Source organism: Zootoca vivipara, chromosome 2, assembly GCF_965207765.1.
Source record: "Zootoca vivipara chromosome 2, rZooViv2.hap1.1, whole genome shotgun sequence".
NCBI classification, from domain to species: domain Eukaryota; kingdom Metazoa; phylum Chordata; class Lepidosauria; order Squamata; family Lacertidae; genus Zootoca; species Zootoca vivipara.
Genome location: NC_142584.1, coordinates 94,704,628 through 94,722,277, shown reverse-complemented (window position 1 = coordinate 94,722,277; position 17,650 = coordinate 94,704,628). Strand labels below are relative to the sequence as shown.

At 43.9% G+C, this 17,650-nt stretch overlaps 1 protein-coding gene across 6 annotated transcripts in view; it reads left to right on the top strand.

The window, feature by feature from the left end:
* The window catches only part of MITF (melanocyte inducing transcription factor), a 142,691-nt gene that overhangs the window by 56,427 nt on the left and 68,614 nt on the right, over positions 1-17,650 (top strand). For 2 of the 6 annotated variants that reach the window (XM_035106667.3, XM_035106666.3), the window contains exon 1: positions 14,583-14,812. The exons of the other annotated variants lie outside the window; for them this stretch is intronic. In XM_035106667.3, the coding sequence (XP_034962558.1) occupies positions 14,757-14,812 (56 nt within the window). In that variant the 5' untranslated portion in view covers positions 14,583-14,756. Of the gene's footprint in view, positions 1-14,582; positions 14,813-17,650 lie in introns of those variants that run through there. 6 annotated transcript variants of the gene reach the window in all.

The window sequence follows — 17,650 nt, the reverse complement described above, 5'->3', positions numbered from 1 at the left end:
GGAGTTTCCCAGGGGGCGTTGGGCACCGGCTCCAGCACTCCTTGCTCCACGAGCCGGTCCAATTCCTCGTCTATGCGGGGTTTCAGGGCAAACGGGACCCGGCGGGCCTTGTGCCTGATGGGTCGTACAGCGGGGTCTAGCTGTAGGGCAATGGGGGGTCCTGTATATCGTCCCAATGCCCCATCGAAAACCCCTGGAAACTCTTTGCATATGGCGTCCACGTCCACTTGTAAGCTAGTGCGGTTCACCCCGGTAACGGCTAGCCCCAGAGGTCCAAACCATGCCAGTCCCAGTAAGCTAACGTAGGGGCCCTTAACTACCAGCAAGTCCAATTGTTGCTTTCGCCCTCGATATTGCACCCTGAAGGTCCCCACCCCCATTGTAGGGACCTTACGTTTCTGGAAGTCCCGGAGGGTGAATGGGGCCGGCCTTAGTTTGGGACCCCCATTAGGGCACAGTTCCCTTAATGTTCGGGCCGAGATTATGGATAGAGTTGAACCCGTGTCCAGCTCCATGCGGCATGGGGCTCCCTCTATCTGTACCTCTATATAAATTTTCTCTGTGCTGGGATGGGGCAACTGGAATACCTGGTAGTCCGTGATCTCCGTCGAGTTGCCTTGGTGCATGGTGCCGTGTGACCTGGGGCTCCTGGGTCGGTCATCTGATGCTTGTTGACGGGTGAGTCGAGCCCGACACACCCGGGCGATGTGTCCCAATTTTCTGCACTGCCTGCACTCTGCGTTGCGGAAACGACAGGTCCTCCTCTCGTGGTTCTCCCCGCAGCTTGCACAGTTCCCTCCTTCTCGTCGAGGCTGCTGTGGTGTGTGTGCTGCTTGAGTGCACCGCTGTACTCGGTGTACTTCCTCCCTGTCAGATTCGGATTCGTCGGTGAGGTCTTCGTGGTAGACCCTCGGTTGGGATGGCGGGGCCGGTCGTGCCTCTTGCGTTGACCTCTCGGCGGCTTCGGTTGCCAGGGCTTCCTCCAGAGCAATCTGGAACGTGAGGTCTTTTTTGGCGTAGAGGCGTCGTTGCAACATCTCGTCCCTCAGGCCACCGACGAGGCGGTCACGAAGCATGTTCTCCAACTCTGAGAAGTTGCATAACCGGGCGGCTTGGCGGAGGGAGGTCACAAACCCAGTTATGGTTTCCCCCGGGGCTTGCCGCTTTGCGTAGAAGGCATTTCGGCAAGCTACCTCCGAGGGCTGTGGTGAAAAGTGCTCCTTCAGCCGTTCCATTATTGTTTTGTAAGAGACGGTAGCGACATCTCTAGGTGCAAGGAGAGCCCGGGCGATTTCAAACGTCTCCTCTCCACAGACGCTGAAGAATGTCGCCCTCTTCATGGCATCGTTGGTGACTTCTTTCGCTTGCAGGAGGAAGTTGAAACGGGCGGCGTACCCTTCCCAGTCTCCTGATGCTGGTTTGAATGGCAAGAAGCTGCTGTCGGTTGCCATTCTGGGTTCCTTGGGTCCTGGAGCTGAAGCCTGGATGCACGGTGCGATGCAGCGGTGCAGCAGGTGGCGGTGCTGCGGTGCAGTGCGTGGTGGCGGTCAGCTCAGCAGGATCCCATCCTCGTCGCCAGTGAAATATACTCGGAGTCGAGAGTGAATTTCATGCTCTTTATTCAGCTCATATTCATCAAGGAGAAGAAGAGAAGACGAATGGCTCTTTTCCCAAAACCACCTGCTTATATACATTATTTACACAATGGGCCTTGCGTGATTGGCTACTTCAGGGCTACACCTGTGGGCCAATTATATTGTGGATTGACTTCTGCCTGCAGCCTGATTGGCTGCTCCTACAGGCCAATCAGGTAGCAGATTCACTTCTGCCAGCCGCCTGATTGGCTGCTCCAGCAGGCCAATCAGGTTGCGGATTCACTTCCACCTGGAGTTGGATTGGGTAGCTCCCGCTGATTCTGAATCCTATTGTTCTAGGATTCCGCTCAGTACATAACAAAAACATTAAACACTAAAAAAACAAAAAACCTTCCCTATAAAGGATTGCCTTCAGACGGCTCAGGGATTGAATAACTCCACACCCTCCAGCATTTCTCCAACGAAAATAGGGGCATCTTAAGGAAAAAGGACATTCTGGGATCAAATCAGAAACTGGGACGGCTTCTTTAAATCAGGGACATCCCTGGAAAATAGGGACATTCGGAGGGTCTGCCAATTGTAAGAATGAAGGACAATTACTACCGGTAGCACTGAGTTTTCTGAGTTTTGTTGTTGTAAAGCAGCATGCATTAGTCATCTATTTTCGTTTTGCAGAAGTTCTCTCTTATAGTGGCAGAGGTTAAGGGGTGGGCAGTAGGAGAGAGAGAGCAGTTAGTAGAAGCTAGTGCTTAGTGAGACTTTACAGTGCAGATGCTGGAATTGGGCCATTGGAAACAGAACCACAGGGTCAGAGTGAAGCCTTGCTTGCTGGGTCCAAAGAATGGCTTCTCAGGGTAAGTTAGGAAAGAGTTGTATGCTGAGTTTGAAATTATTGCAGCAATCCTTAAAGCAGGCCTTTCCTTTATATCCCAGCATGCTGTATTTTGTGTTGTGTTTGTGCTTTCCTGTGCACAGGAGGGTTGTTTTTTTTTTTTAAAAAAAAAGACCTGACAGCTGGTTAATGACAATGTTTGTGATGGGAAATCTGTGCTACTTACAGGTCTATGAAATAAGTAATGTCCACCAGATTCTATGAAGCTATCATCTGGAAGACTCTAGATGATGGACCTTTTTTCAAGCCTAATTGCTAGAGTACCTCATGTACTACAATTTCCTTCCAAAAAAATCACCTCTTGGGGAGGCAGTCTTTGTGGAGATGCAACTGAATGGGGAAGGATTCACACCTCTCTCCCCATATGCTGAGATTTCCATTGTCTGAGATCACCTTCTTTTAGAAATTAGGTATAGGGGGAAACTTCCAGTGCTGTAGATGTGTGTGTGTGTGTGTGAGAGAGAGAGAGAGAGAGAGAGAGAGAATGAATGGTTGTGTTTTTGTATGAATGTGTGTGTGTGTGTGTGAGAGAGAGAGAGAGAGAGAGAATGAATGAATGAATGAATGGTTGTGTTTTTGTATGAATGTGTATGTGTGTGTGTGTGTGTGAGAGAGAGAGAGAATGAATGAATGAATGAATGGTTGTGTTTTTGTATGAAGTGTGTGTGTGTGTGTGAGAGAGAGAGAGAGAGAGAATGAATGAATGGTTGTGTTTTTGTATGAATGTGTGTGTGTGTGTGTGAGAGAGAGAGAGAGAGAGAGAGGGAGGGAGGGAGGGAGGGAGAGAGAGAGAGAGAGAGAGAGAGAGAGAGAGAGAGAGAGAGAGAGAGAGAGAGAGAGAGAGAGAGAGAGAGAGAGAGAGAATGAATGTGACACCACCTGTATTTTGCATTGCCCCAACCCTGAAATGTTAGCTCAGGGCCCACTGTGCTTTGTAAGAAAACAACAATAATTCTCATCCCTGACAAATAGGTAGAAAGTTTCACCACCACACAGGAAAAAGTATTTCTGGAAACATGCTGTTTAGAAACAAAAGTTTGTATGTATGCATTTCCCCTTGTATGTATGAAAAAATACTGATGTGTGGGTTTGGTTTATTCCCTTTAGTAGTTAAAAAGAATACTGTATCTTGCCATTAGGATCAACCCAAACTGAAGGGAAAAATAAGATGCCACCTGAGGCATAAATGGCCTTGGTTGCTAGAATGCTAGTTACCACCTGTGGCTGGTGGACGAACCATGCCCTTTCCTGGGCAGGGAGAGTTTGTCCACAGTGATCCATGCACTGGCAACATCTCATATGGATTACTTTGAGATTTTTTTTCTAATGCAAGAGGCTAAGAGACATGATTACATAAGTAAATAGAATGATATAACTGGCTATGTTTCACCTGCAGAATGGAAAATGGTAAGAGGAGGTCTGCTACATATAAGGGAGCAAAAATAAAATAAAATCTCTGTTGCGCCCAAGGACAGGACTACAGCTAAGGGACTTAAATCACAGAAAGGTAGATTTTGGTGGGATAGTAGCAGAAATGTCTTCATTTCCCCATATTTCTGCAAAACAGCTTAAAATGCACAGGCATGGCAGAGGCTGAGCAAACTAACCTCCACCCTTTCTAGAAACAGGAGTCGGTGCTGTAGAATTTTTTAATTTGCTTGTTTTCCTCTAAGGAACATGTTTTAATTTTCATAAAGCTGACTCGGTCAAAGTTAACTTTGGCAACAGTACGTGTTTGAACAGGATGTGGAACAGGGACTGAGGAATCTCAAAGAAAGATTCCTAAACATCTGAATGTTAATTCACAGCTATGGGATGTGCTAATGACATATTAATCCACTCGCTAAATATTATGTGTGTATTCAGGGTTTTATTTTGTTCCTTTTTTTTAACCAGCTGATGCTAAGGCCACATTCGCACTATACATTTAAAGCACTATGATGCCACTTTAAGAGTCGGCTTCCCCTGAACATTTCCGGAAGCTTTAGTCCAGGCTTCCTCAACCTCGCCCCTCCAGATGTTTCTGGCCTACAACTCCCATGATCCCTAGCTAGCAGGACCAGTGGTCAGGGATGATGGGAATTGTAGTCTCAAAACATCTGGAGGGCCGAGGTTGAGGAAGCCTGCTTTAGTCTGTTAGGTGTGCTGAGAGGAGTTAGGAAATGCTTGTTCCCCTTACACAGCCACAATTTCCAGAGTTCCCTGGGAAGAAGTATTGATTGTTAGACCACTATGGGATAGCGATGACACGCATCTTTGTTGACTTATCCACTACAATCCCAGACACCATCAGTTGGGAACCCATTACTGGTATCTATGAAATTAGGGTGGGGTGGGGTTTTTTTTTTACCCCAAAGTGCATTAGTTTACACTTGCTTGTAGCACCTCACAATCCATTTTGTTTTAACCACAATTTGGTGCCATCGGCAAACTTGTTTATCTCATCTACCTCGCTGCTCACCTCTAACTCTAAACATGTTAGTATTAAACACAGTGTGGTATTAAGTAACATTAGCCCTGTGTTGCACTGCAAGAAGCACTGTATTATGGAGCATAAAAGCAAACCCATAAAAATTTGCACTTGTGATACAGTACCTGTGGCACTAATAGCAATTGCTTCACAGCACTGTGCTATTACTGTTCCTTTAAAATCAGCACTACTGCCTGGAACTCGTATGAGAGGGATATTGGCCCCTTGTCCTCTGCCAATCTCTTCTGTTGTGTTTCCTTCCCAGCTTCCATTGGACTCCCTTCACAATATCTGTTACCGTAGATCATAGGAGCCAACTCCAGGGGGCTGTGGGTGCTTGAGCACCCCCAATAATGTAATTGTGGGGGGCGGGCATGCACAAAGTCAATGAAAAAAGCCAGCAGATGACAGCGGTGCTTCATCTGAGAGAGAAGCAGTCCAGTCAGCTTCTGTAGGGAACTGTAGGGAGAGGCAGAGCTCCTCTCCATGGTAAAGGGGGCCTTGCTGGCTGTGGATAGGAGGAAGAGGAGTCACGGCCGCCGCAACACGGATGTGTGATTTCATGTGCACATGCCTGTGTGTGACATCACCCGCCCGCGTTGCAGTGGCCGGCACCCACAATCCTGAGGGTGAGATGGCGCCTCTGCTATGTTTCATAAATTGCAATGCAGAACTGTGGCATTCTCCCTCTCCCTGCCAATCCCCTCTGTTGTATTCCCTATTCTTGCTCCCCGAAAACTGGTAGATAAAATAATCAGTAAAAATAGTGTAGATAGCCCTTTAACAACTGCACATCTCCTTTTAACTCACACCAGGTCTTTAAAGGATCAGTAAATGAGAAACTGCAGTGACTAAAGTAACAGGGGGGGGGGGAGTCTGCTGCCGGTAACTTGCGGTAAAGGAACAGAGAGCTAGCAGAGAAAGTGGAATGTTACTTGCCCTAAGGGAGTTGCAAATTGCAATTGGGTGGTGTGAAGTAATGAATAAAAACAATTGCAAGAGAGCATCTCTTGTTCCATAAGATTATGAGTTTGTACTCCCTATCGACTTCTTTTGAAACAAGCTATCTTCCGAGGAAATCTTAAACTTCAGCAAGCTCGATTTAAATAGAAATTAATAACTATTTATTTTGCAAGTGGTGTAACATCTCATGCTTCCAGATGTTTGAGTTTCAGTTAATACTTGTCCAAGCATGACACCCAGAAGACTAACAGAACCACCCAAACACTAATCAAATACTGAATCAATACGGGATGTTAGGTTATGTTTTAAAATGTGTGGCTTATTATACTATTGTTGCTGACTTTGTGTGTTAATCTCTGTTTTGATACAGTTTAATGTTTTATAGGATTATTCTGCTGTTGTTGATGTAAGATTTTTGGGAATTGTGGTTTTGAATGAGTTTTTAATTGATCCATAGAATCATAGAATTGTAGAGTTGGAAGGGATCCTGACGGTCATCTAGTCCAACCCCCTGCAATGCAGGAATCTCAACTAAGCATCCAGTACAGATGGCCTGCTTAAAAACCTCCATGAAAGGAGACTCAGCCACCTTCTGAGGGGCTCCATTTCACCGTCAAAAAGCTCTTACTGTCAGACAGTTCTTCCTGGTGTTTAGTCAGAATCTCCTTTTTTCCCTAAAAAAATGTTTAGGGGTACTCTCATTTTCCTTCTCCTATTGAATACTGCCCATCAATGAAGCCAAACTTAGATTCACAAAATGTTTAGGGGTATGCATAGCCCTGCATCCCCCCCAGAAAAAAGCACTACTTGTATCCATTCGTTTGAGTCCTTCTCCCATGTGACTTCCCTTGACATACTTGAAGATGGCTATCATATCTCCTCTCAGTCTCCTCTTTTCCAGGCTAAACATACCCAGTTCCCCCAATCATTCCTCATAAGGCTTGGTTTCCAGATCTTTTATCATTTTGGTCGCCCTCCTCTGTACACATTCCAGCTTGTTGATATCCTTAAATTGTGCCCAGAACTGGACACAGTACTCAAAAAGCAGAATAGAGCGGTGCGATCTGGATGCTATATTTCTGTTGATGCAACCTAGAACAGCATTAGCTTTTTTTTTTTTTGCTGGCGCATCACACTGTGTAGTCAGGTTAAGCCTGTGGTCTACTAAGATCCCTAGATCCTTTTCACATATTGCCCAGAGAACTTTAGTTACTGCTAAATGTCATAATTAAAAAAATGATGGGTGTTAGTATGTGTGCATTAATAAAGCAGATGTCCAACAAATTGATTTACCCTATGATTATTTTTGTTATTCCGTGGCAGCTGGGAGTGTCAATTTATTTATTTATGATTTCGTAGCAATTTATCATGAATGTACTGTATGTACAAACTAACCACATAACCATGCAAACAATAACAGAACTGAAATATACTTGGATTTGAGAGTGAATTTCATGCTCTTTATTCAGCTCGTAGTCATCAAGGAGAAGAAGAGAAGAATGGCTCTTTCCCCAAAACCATCTGCTTATACACATTATTTACACAATGGGCCTTGCGTGATTGGCTACTTCAGGGCTACACCTGTAGGCCAATCAGGTTGTGGATTGACTTCTGCCAGCAGCCTGATTGGCTGCTCCTGCAGGCCAATCAGGTTGCTGATTCACTTCCACCTGGAGTTGGATTGGGTGGCTCCTGCGGACCAATCAGACTGCTGATTCTGGATCTATATAGCCCATCTACAACAAGGAATGAGTCATGGGATGAATGAGTCAGAGACCCTGACCAAAGGCCTTCTACCTCCTCTATTCAGTTGTACCTTGGATCCCGAACGCCTTAGTACTCAGATGTTTTGGCTCCCGAACACCACAAACCCGGAAGTGATTGTTCTGGTTTGCGAACGTTCTTTGGCACCCAAACGTCTGACGGGGCTTCCAATTGGCTGCAGGAGCTTCCTTCTGGTGGGCCGAGTTTGAATAAGCCTGACTCAAATACTTCAGTAGTACCCATTGTAGTAGTTAAAAATCTTTTGTCAGGATAACTCGCATTAGGACCTCAAGCTTTTTCTTAACTTTTTTTTGAAGGTTGCTCTTTTGGCTTATTTTGATGCTATCCCCCCCTTTGGTATTTCAGTGTAATTCATAATGCTCTTTATGACACCACCACCAGAAGATGCCCCTAGGAATATCTGACGCAGGCATAAATATCTCACCAGGGATGGGCGTCCCTGGAGGCATCCATTTCTTGGCATGCATGGAAACTCTTAAAGTCATCAAGAGCTTCCACATGAAAAGCAGCACTGTACATCGAATTCCCTTCCATAGGCTGGGATCAGTGCCAGATTTACGTATAATAGCTTAGAGCCCCACTCTCTTGGGGGCCCCAAAAGTTTAAAGGGAAAAAAACTGGATGCACATTTCCAAAATATAAGTTAAAAAACTACATACAGCAACAGTGTTTTGTGTTGTGTAGGCTCCTATGATGTAAGTCATGGGCCCCCAATCATTTTAAGTTAGAGCTTAATAATTATTTCACTATTAATATACTTCTTCTTAATTGTATTTCAGTTGAAAAATTCCTTTGATAAAATACATATTTTGTTATGTGTAAATGGCTTTAGATACCTTTTAGGTCCATAAATTAGGTAAAGGGACCCTGACCATTAGGTCCAGTTGCAGACGACTGGGGTTGCGGCACTCATCTTGCTTTACTGGCCAAGGGAGCCGGCGTACGGCTTCTGGGTCATGTGGCCAGTATGACTAAACCGCTTCTGGCAAACCAGAGCAGTGCACGGAAACGCCGTTTACCTTCCCGCCGGAGTGGTACCTGTTTATCTACTTGCACTTCATGCTTTTGAACTGCTAGGTTGGCAGGAGCAGGGACTGAGCAATGGGAGCTCACCCCGTTGCAGGGATTCGAACCGCTGACCTTCTGATCGGCAAGCCCTAGGCTCTGTGGTTTAACCCACAGTGCCACCCGCGTCCCTTTTAGGTCCATAAATTACCATGCAGCATATATTCAACACAAAAAAACAGCGACAATTTGTAGTTGACAAAGGACAGCTGGACATATAAAGGGCCCCATTACCTTCAGTAGCTTAGGGCCTCATCAAACCTTAATTCGGCCCTGGCTGGGATGCAAGCAATTAGGGGGGGGGGCCCTAGCCTTCACATATTATGATGATTTTTTTTTGTTTTAGAGCAAATTCTTTAGTTGCAGTATAAATCAAGTGTACGGTATATTTCCTCTTCCTTCGTCCGACTGTTGTTTTTCAAGATTTTATTGCCTGCTAAAAATACTTTTATTATCATTCTTGTATAATTCAAACTAGGTACATGATATGCTAGCGGGACAGAACACCCTCTAGCAAGATGCAAAGACGCTTTCTCTTTCTCCTCCTCCTCCTCCTCCTCCTCCAAAGGTCAGGTTCGCAAGTCACAGCTACCCTCCTAGCGATTTACGTAGCAGCTAACGCAAATTCGCCACGGCTCTGGCAAAGCTATATAAGGGGGAACAATTTCTCCAGTGTTTAGGCCACAAAAAGGCTTTTCATCATCGCCATATGCGAATTGTTCCAACTATGCCTTCATTTTAAAAACAACTAAAGAAGTAAAAACAATTCCGTGTAGACTGTTGCACTCCACCCTGGGGGGAAGCAGGAGAAGGCTCATTGAAATCCATCATTTTCAGGCCCCTTCACCCCCCCCTTTGGAAACCAAGTGACAAAAAGCATATTTAGAGCTGATCCATCATGTGGCTGCAGTAGTAGCGGTAGTAACGCTGGTTTTGCAACTTAACTAAACCGGTTGAACTAGCACCATTGTGGATAGTGTTGGCTGAAAGGCTGCACTGGTTCCTTCATCGTGGGAAAAGGAGAGGTGGTGGGAAGCTCTACCGCTCAGCCTGGAGGGCATCATTTGTGCTTACGTGGATGCTGCTTTTAGACTTCCGTCTAATGTTATCGCAAATATCCAAATGATGTGTCGTAAGCACTCCCAAGTTAGGTAAACTATGATGCTCCCACTTGTAGAGGAAGCTGTGGGATCACAACTCCCATCATTCCTCATCACTGTGCTGGGGGTGATGGGAGTTGGGACTCCAATAATGTCTGTGGCGGGGGCACAATTTCCTCACCACGGCTTTAAAGATTAGATTGCCACAGTAGCCCCAGGCTGTTCCCCCCACTTTCCTCCACCCCCAGCTCTGAAGGGTTGTCACCAAACTACACTTTGAGGCTAGAAAGAGATTTCCAACTATCAAAGTATTTTCTTACAGCCCTCTCTGTTCATTTACCATAATCAAGGAGGCAATACCATAATTCCTCTAAATGGGCCAGGCACTGGACTGCCAGTTGATGCTGTACGATGATCCAGTCTGATTAGATATCCGCTCATTTCATATGAACCAAGAGTCCTTATTTTCGCCTTAAAGAGTTTTTGGAGCATGCAGAGCAAAAGTTTCTGATAGCCTAGTGCTGCGCTTCTTATGGCCCTCTACCAAAATAGCGAGGAACAGACCCTTCTTGAAAATAAAGAGAAACAAGCGGTAGGATATACAAACCTCTTGTGTGTGCGTATTGCCCAGTTCATTTCAGTGGAAATTTCAGTAGCCTTTGCTATGTATGCCCAATGAAAATGGCCAGCTGTGTTTCAGATAACAGGACAGACACCCAGTGCTTTTAATGATGATGATGGTGATGATGATGATGATAATGTTTAGGGGTACTCTCATTTTCCTACTCATGTTGAAATACTGCCCCCCAATGAGGCCAAACTTAGATTCACAAGATGTTTGGGCGTATGCGTACCCCTGCGTACCTCCAGGAAAAAAAGCACTGAATGCATCCATGATCAGACGTCTCAACCTTGTTTTAACTTAAAGCTGCAGGGAACTTTGATTCTGGACCACATCTGTGGCACTGGGGAGAAAGGCGTTTTCTAACCCTTTCCTGATTGAAGTTGCCTTCTGGAAAAGCTGTCATTAGTTCCAGCAGGGGGTAAATGAGAATCACGATGCCAGTACCTGACTTGTTTTGCCTAACTGCGACTCGCCACAGTTTCAGAGAAGCAGTTTCAATTTGTACCCACTTCCCTGTTTGCATTGTCCTTACATAGTTGGGCATATGTTTGAGTAAACATGAGCAGGCTCCCTGTAACTGATTTAGTGTGGTGTGGACTTTCATGTTTTTGTCGGCTTTGTGCATTATGCTGAGGATGGGTTTGCATGTGTGTATTGATACAGATATATAGATACTCTGTTGGAAATGCAGTGGAAGATAAAACAAACGACACTTTTCTTAAAAACGAAAGATAACAGCAATCCAAAAATGTATTCTAACAGCTGTAGTAATAAATGCATGATGTAACTGTTTGCTGGAAACATCAAAGTATGAATGAAAGAGAATGGCTATAAAACGCAATGGATGCTAATTGCTTTGAAGAGAACAGTACCACTCTCAATGAGTCAATATAATCCCTGCAACAGAATGTGAAAAGTTCTAATTTTGGGTGGGCCTCTGAGGCTTTAAGGCCCTTGAAGGTACTCCAAGACAAATCTATACATTCTTTCCTGGTGCTCTTTTCATTATTGGTCGTTTCTGATTTGCGCAGAGCTAAATTGGACCCAGGTGGCGCTGTGGTTAAACCACAGAGCCTAGAGCTTGCCGATCAGAAGGTTGGCGGTTCGAATCCCTGTGAAGGGGTGAGCTCCCATTGCTTGGTCCCAGCTCCTGCCAACCTAGCAGTTCGAAAGCACGTCAAAATGCAAGTAGATAAATAGGAACCGCTATAGCGGGAAGGTAAACGGCGTTTCCGTGCGCTGCTCTGGTTTGCCAGAAGCGGCTTCGTCATGCTGGCCACATGACTTGGAAGCTATACGCCGGCTCCCTCGGCCAATAATGTGAGATGAGCGCGCAACCCCAGAGTCGGTCACGACTGGACCTAATGGTCAGGGGTCCCTTTACCTTTACCTTAAATTGGCAATATAGAATATAAACAGTGCCATATAAAATGATGATAAACTTCTGGCTAAAAAAGCTTTTTTAGTACGTCTTGCTGTTCTGTTCAGGTAGCCTTTGAAGAAATGGACAATCACTCTTGGAAAAAGGCTTCCTTCTTCCCTAGCAGTGACATTAGGCTTTTCTGAACTGTACGTAAAAACTATGGGGAGGAAGCATGCTTTAAAAAAGGCCTTTGAAGCAGAGATTGTATGATATATCCCTTCAGATGGAACGAGCGACCACATCGGTTTATGAAACAGCACCATTGTTTGAGAATTTCCTTTGCATTAAAAAAAAGATAACCTTATTATTTTAAGGACTTGCATAAATTAAAAGACAGGGTGGCCTTTACTAAAGCTCTTTTAATTCTGATGCATTCCGTTGTTTTAGCAAGGAATGTTCAAGAGTATGCCATACTTTGAATGTACCTGTCCTTGTGGTTTAAACTGATATATTTTAAATATTATAGTATTGTATTCTTTATACAGTATACTGGTAAGTCATTGAGAAAGCAATACTGAGTCTATACTAGTTACAGGTAGGTAGCCGTGTTGGTCTGACGTAGTTGAAACAAAATAAAAAATTCCTCCCAGTAGCATCTTAGAGTCTCTAAGGTGCTACTGGAAGGAATTTTTTATTTTATTTTGTTGAGTCTATACTGTTTGTGCTGGGTGAATTTTCTATTTTCAATAACTGATTAAAGGAGACAGTACTTGAGAGGCAGATTTAGAAGTTTGTTTTATTCATTCAGGCTTTATTCAGGTTTGCATACATTCATACATCTTCTTCCCATTTTATCTTAACATTGCATTTTAATATTTGTTAAAAGAGGAACACTCTTTCCTTTTAAAAAGCGGCAGGCTGTGATCTGCCAGGGAAATACAGCATTTCAAGCTTATTTATGTTGTAGCTTATCTGGGTCTGAGTTAACTTCTGTTGATGCTGTGTTATTTCATCCTGTTCATCAAATCCCTTGTAATAAGGCTGTTTTACAACCAGATTCTTCTCTGTCCCCCTCCAGCCATGACAACATTTCTCCCCCACACCAACAAATTTAGTGTCACAGGCACTAAAATACACCAAGTTAATTTGGGCTTGGCAACAGGATTATATTGTACAGATTTCTGTTTGATTATAAGGGAGTCATTTATTTTATATAAGGTTCTTTGAAATTTGGCAGCCCCACCTACTGAGGAAGGTTGGCTACTTCCTTGGCCTAGAGAAGTGAAAGAATAGACTTCTCCTACTTTGCCAAGACCCTCCAGAGTATAGATTGGGGATACAAATAATTATTGATGTTTGCAAGAACACTCAAGATTCATTAACCAACAAACGAGGGTATAGCTTAATACAGCATTTCCACAAAATGCAGTGAGATCCGCAGCCATGTCGCAATGAATGGGCTACCATAAATTAAACTGGGTTCTTAAAAGCACTGCTTGCAGGAATTGTGAGAACAAAACCCCAGTGTCTTGTGTGAAAATTGTGCCGGTATCTATTTGGTCTTGCTACACTGAAGCACAGGTGAATGCAGTAAAATGCAGACATGTGTTTTTCAGATGCTATCTCTCTTTCACCCACGTTGCTAAAGACAATTGAATTTTAAGAAATAGTAGTGTCTTCTTACAATTGATTTGTAAGAAATAGTAGTGTACGCTTAGGTGCTTCACACCTGCTGTGTCACTGTATGGTCTGGATGACTGACATCTTTGGGTCTCTTTCTTTATGGTGAGATAGATAGATGATAGAGGAGAGATCTCTCTCTCACACACACCATAAAGAATATATATATATATATATATATATATATATATATATATATATATATATATATAGTTGTTGTTTAGTCATTTAGTCGTATCCGACTCTTCGTGACCCCATGGACCAGAGCATGCCAGTCTTGCACTGCCTCCCGCAGTTTGGTCAAACTCATGTTGGTAGCTTTGAGAACACTGTCCAACCATCTCGTCCTCTGTCGTCCCCTTCTCCTTGTGCCCTCAATCTTTCCCAGCATCAGGGTCTTTTCCAGGGAGTCTTCTCTTCTCGTGAGGTGGCCAAAGTATTGGAGCCTCAGCTTCAGGATCTGTCCTTCCAGTGAGCACTCAGGGCTGATTTCCTTAAGAATGGATAGGTTTATATATAAATATATAATGGATATATATATATATATATATAATCACCATATTTTTTATGGAGAGAGAGAGAGAGAGAGAGAGAGAGAGAGAGAGAGAGAGAGAGAGATCTATCATCTATCTATCTATCTATCTATCTATCTATCTATCTATCTATCTATCTATCTATATCTATCCATCCATCTATCTAGGTACTGTATCTATCATCTATCTATCATCTATCATCTATCTCACCATAAAGAAAGAGACCCAAAGTCATCCAGATCATATGGTGCTATATATTGTGCAGTAGCTCAGGAGAACAAAACAAGCAGCTGAAATAGTGTCTTGTCTTCAGCCGGATGCCTTCTCACTTCTACAAGTTCCTTCGCTTTCTCTCCCCAAGCCAACATCTTCCTCCACTGGTAAAACAAAGTGTTCTCTCTCCCTTGCATGCTCTCTCTCTCTCTCTCTCTCTCTCTCTCTCTCTCTCTCTCTCTCTCTCTCTCTCTCTCTCTCTCTCATATTATTCAGGTAGGTGCTGGATTAAACAGGTCTGCTAATGCAGAGACACCAGGGCACCATTTCAGCACTGAGCTCTGTTTGGATTGGAGTTGCCAAGGGCTCTATCAAGAGCCACCCCTAGTGACACATCAGTGCCAGGACTTGGTTTGACTTTGACTCTTCTCCAAGGGCTTTGCAGAGCACCTTAAACAGGAAGGGGGGGAAGATGGAAGCTCTTAGAATCCCGGTGTTCATTCCTTGCTCCTTTCAAAGCCGCTATCTGTAAGTGACACTTCATTTGAGGGGGGCAAAGAGCTCTCTGTTTTAACATGGTGATAAGTTTATATATATATATGTATGTACATACACATAAAAAAAGAACATTATGCGAGATTAAACCTACTGTGCTGCTTCAGCTTCTTGCTATCTAAAAGCCACAGCAGCAGTGTCTGCCTGAGCAAGATAATGATAATAACTTAAAATGCGGAGAACAGATAAGTGATATATCTTTTTCGTGGCTTTCTTGTTGTTAAAGTAATACGAATTTACAGCCCAGACAAAACACTGGATTTGAAAGTCCACATTGTGGACTTTCTGATGTCAAATGCATCTCCTTTAGGAGTTGTGTGAATCTGTATTTTCTGGATGAGGAAGACTACAGAATAATACAGTTTTATTTTTAATTTGAAATATTTTTAGCTGTTAAATCTTTTTTCCTTAAGAACACAATTGCAGCTGGCATTGCTTTGTTGCAGTTAGCATATCTATCATCACTGGTGTAACAGACAAAAAGTAAAGCAGTGGCACATTTCATTATGAGGTTTGGCAGCAGAGGAGCCCCAGACTCTTAGGGTCTGATCTTCAGGGCTCTCTATCCAGTGCTGCTCTTGAACCACCTTCTGTGGTTCAAGAAATATATTTCTGAGTGGTAGCTCAATGTATGGGGCTGTAAAAGCAGTGGGGGAAACAGCAAATTGTTGGTGGATCACTTACTAGTCAGTAGGAAAGTACTCTCCTACAGGTCTGGCTAGTAGGAATTTTTCAGCGGTTGCTTGTTGTGCACCTCTTGGTGAAACATATCCCACCAGTCCCGAAAAGAGAATGAAGCATTCAAGCAAATCAACCTGCAGTGTTTTATTGAATGGCGACTCGGGCAAAAAACAAACCAAACCCACACTTCCAGAGTTTAATAATTATTTAGTGAACATTCTTGGGTCATGAGGAAGGCTCTCATTAGAGTAGCAAAAGCTTTATTGCTTAGCAGCTTGTGAATGTGTGTTTTAAAGGCAGGAAGGAGGGGAAATGGAAAAATACTAAATGCTTGCAATTGTTTAGCAGATGGTAGATTATTATTTTTTAATAGCTTTAAACTTGATCACCATGGGAGCATTCACAGGGTGTTGTGAGTGTGTGACTGTGCATGCACACATAAACACACTGGTTGGTTACACAAACTGGATTCGTCACCAAAGGTTCAACTGATACACTGGCACCACGTTTGCAAAATTTAACAATTCCAAAGTACAGATGCGCTTTCACTTATGCAAGATTAAATGTGCTGCCTTCAGCTGTACTTGAGGGTCGATTTCAAAAAATTCCGCTGGAAACGTACATTTGTGCCATGTGTAGATGGCAGTATTGAATCAGTAGCTCATGTGCTTCTAGCTTGCGCTCCTTATAAATATTTGAGGAGTGAGGTTATTACCACTCTACACACATATAAAAAAAAGCTGTGAAAATGCTTTTTTATAAAACGTTTTGAAAAAAATACATTGAATTTGGCATAGCGCACTATCGGCATCTAGTGTCACATTTGTATAACTGCACATTACAACACATTTAAAACATTTTATTTGCAGCTGTATAGCTGAGTCACAGGTCCCTCAACCGTTGCTCCTGTGTCCTTTCTTCTAGCAGATCGAGATAATCAGGTGACAGCAAAAACTGCAAAAAGGGGGGAATTAGAATAAGTTTTATTATTTTATTATTGATGTAAACCTCTGGAATGTATTTTGTATAGTTAAGTTTTTACCTCCATCTTCAGTACATTTTAATTTTATTTCATTGCTATGGCTAGTGGCTGATGCAAATAAAGATTCTTCTGATTCTGATCAATGGTTCAAAGTTGGCTTGTCTTGAAACTTGAGAGAGTTTGTCTTGAAACTTGAGAGAGTTTGTCTCAGGTCAATATTCTAGGATTGGATGACACATCAAGATGATGTGTTAGAGCAGAACCCTCCAGGGCAGATTTAGGGGATGGAGAGGTGAGGAAACACTGTTGCACCTGCAGATTTCATTCTCTGCATGCAACAACATAGAATTGTAGAATTGAAATGGTCAACTTGTCCAACCCCTGCAAAGCAAGATCAGAGCTAAATGGCAGGTGACCATTCAACCATTCAACTCTCTAGTGAAGGAGAGTTTGCCACCTTCTGAGGTATTCTATTCCACTGTTGAACAGCTCTTACTGTTAGAAAGTTCTTCCTAATGTTTAGTTGGAATCTCCTTTCATGTAATTTGAATTGGCTTGGGTCCTACCCTCTGGTGCAGGAGGAGACAAGCTTGCGCTGTCTTCCATGTGACAACCCTTTAGATATTTGAAGATGGCTAACATATCACTTAAGTCTGCTCTTCTCTGTGCTAATCATACCCCACTCCCTCAACCGGTCTTCATAAGGCTTGGTTGGTTTCTAGACCCTTGATCATCTTGGTTGCCCTCCTCTGTACACGTTCTAGCCCAGGGGTCCCCAAACTTAACCGGTTTTGGGCCGGTTCCTCCGGCGCCGATCTCGTGGCGGGCCGGAGGGTGGGGGAACGTGCTCCCATACGTGCGCACACTTGGCTTTTTCTGGCGCAGGGCGTCACCAGAAATGACGTCTGTGCATGCACAGACGTCATTTCTGGTGCACTTCTGGGTCGGCGTGGCACATAAAATAGCTTGTGCACAACTTAATGGGCAACCGCACTGGGGCACGCCGGTAAGAGCGGGCAGCAGCGGGGGTCGTCGGGGGCCACACAATTGGCTCGCGCGGGCCGCATCCGGCCCCCGGGCCTTAGTTTGGAGACCCCTGTTCTAGCCTTTCAATATTCTTCTTAAACTGTGGTGCCCAGAACTGAACA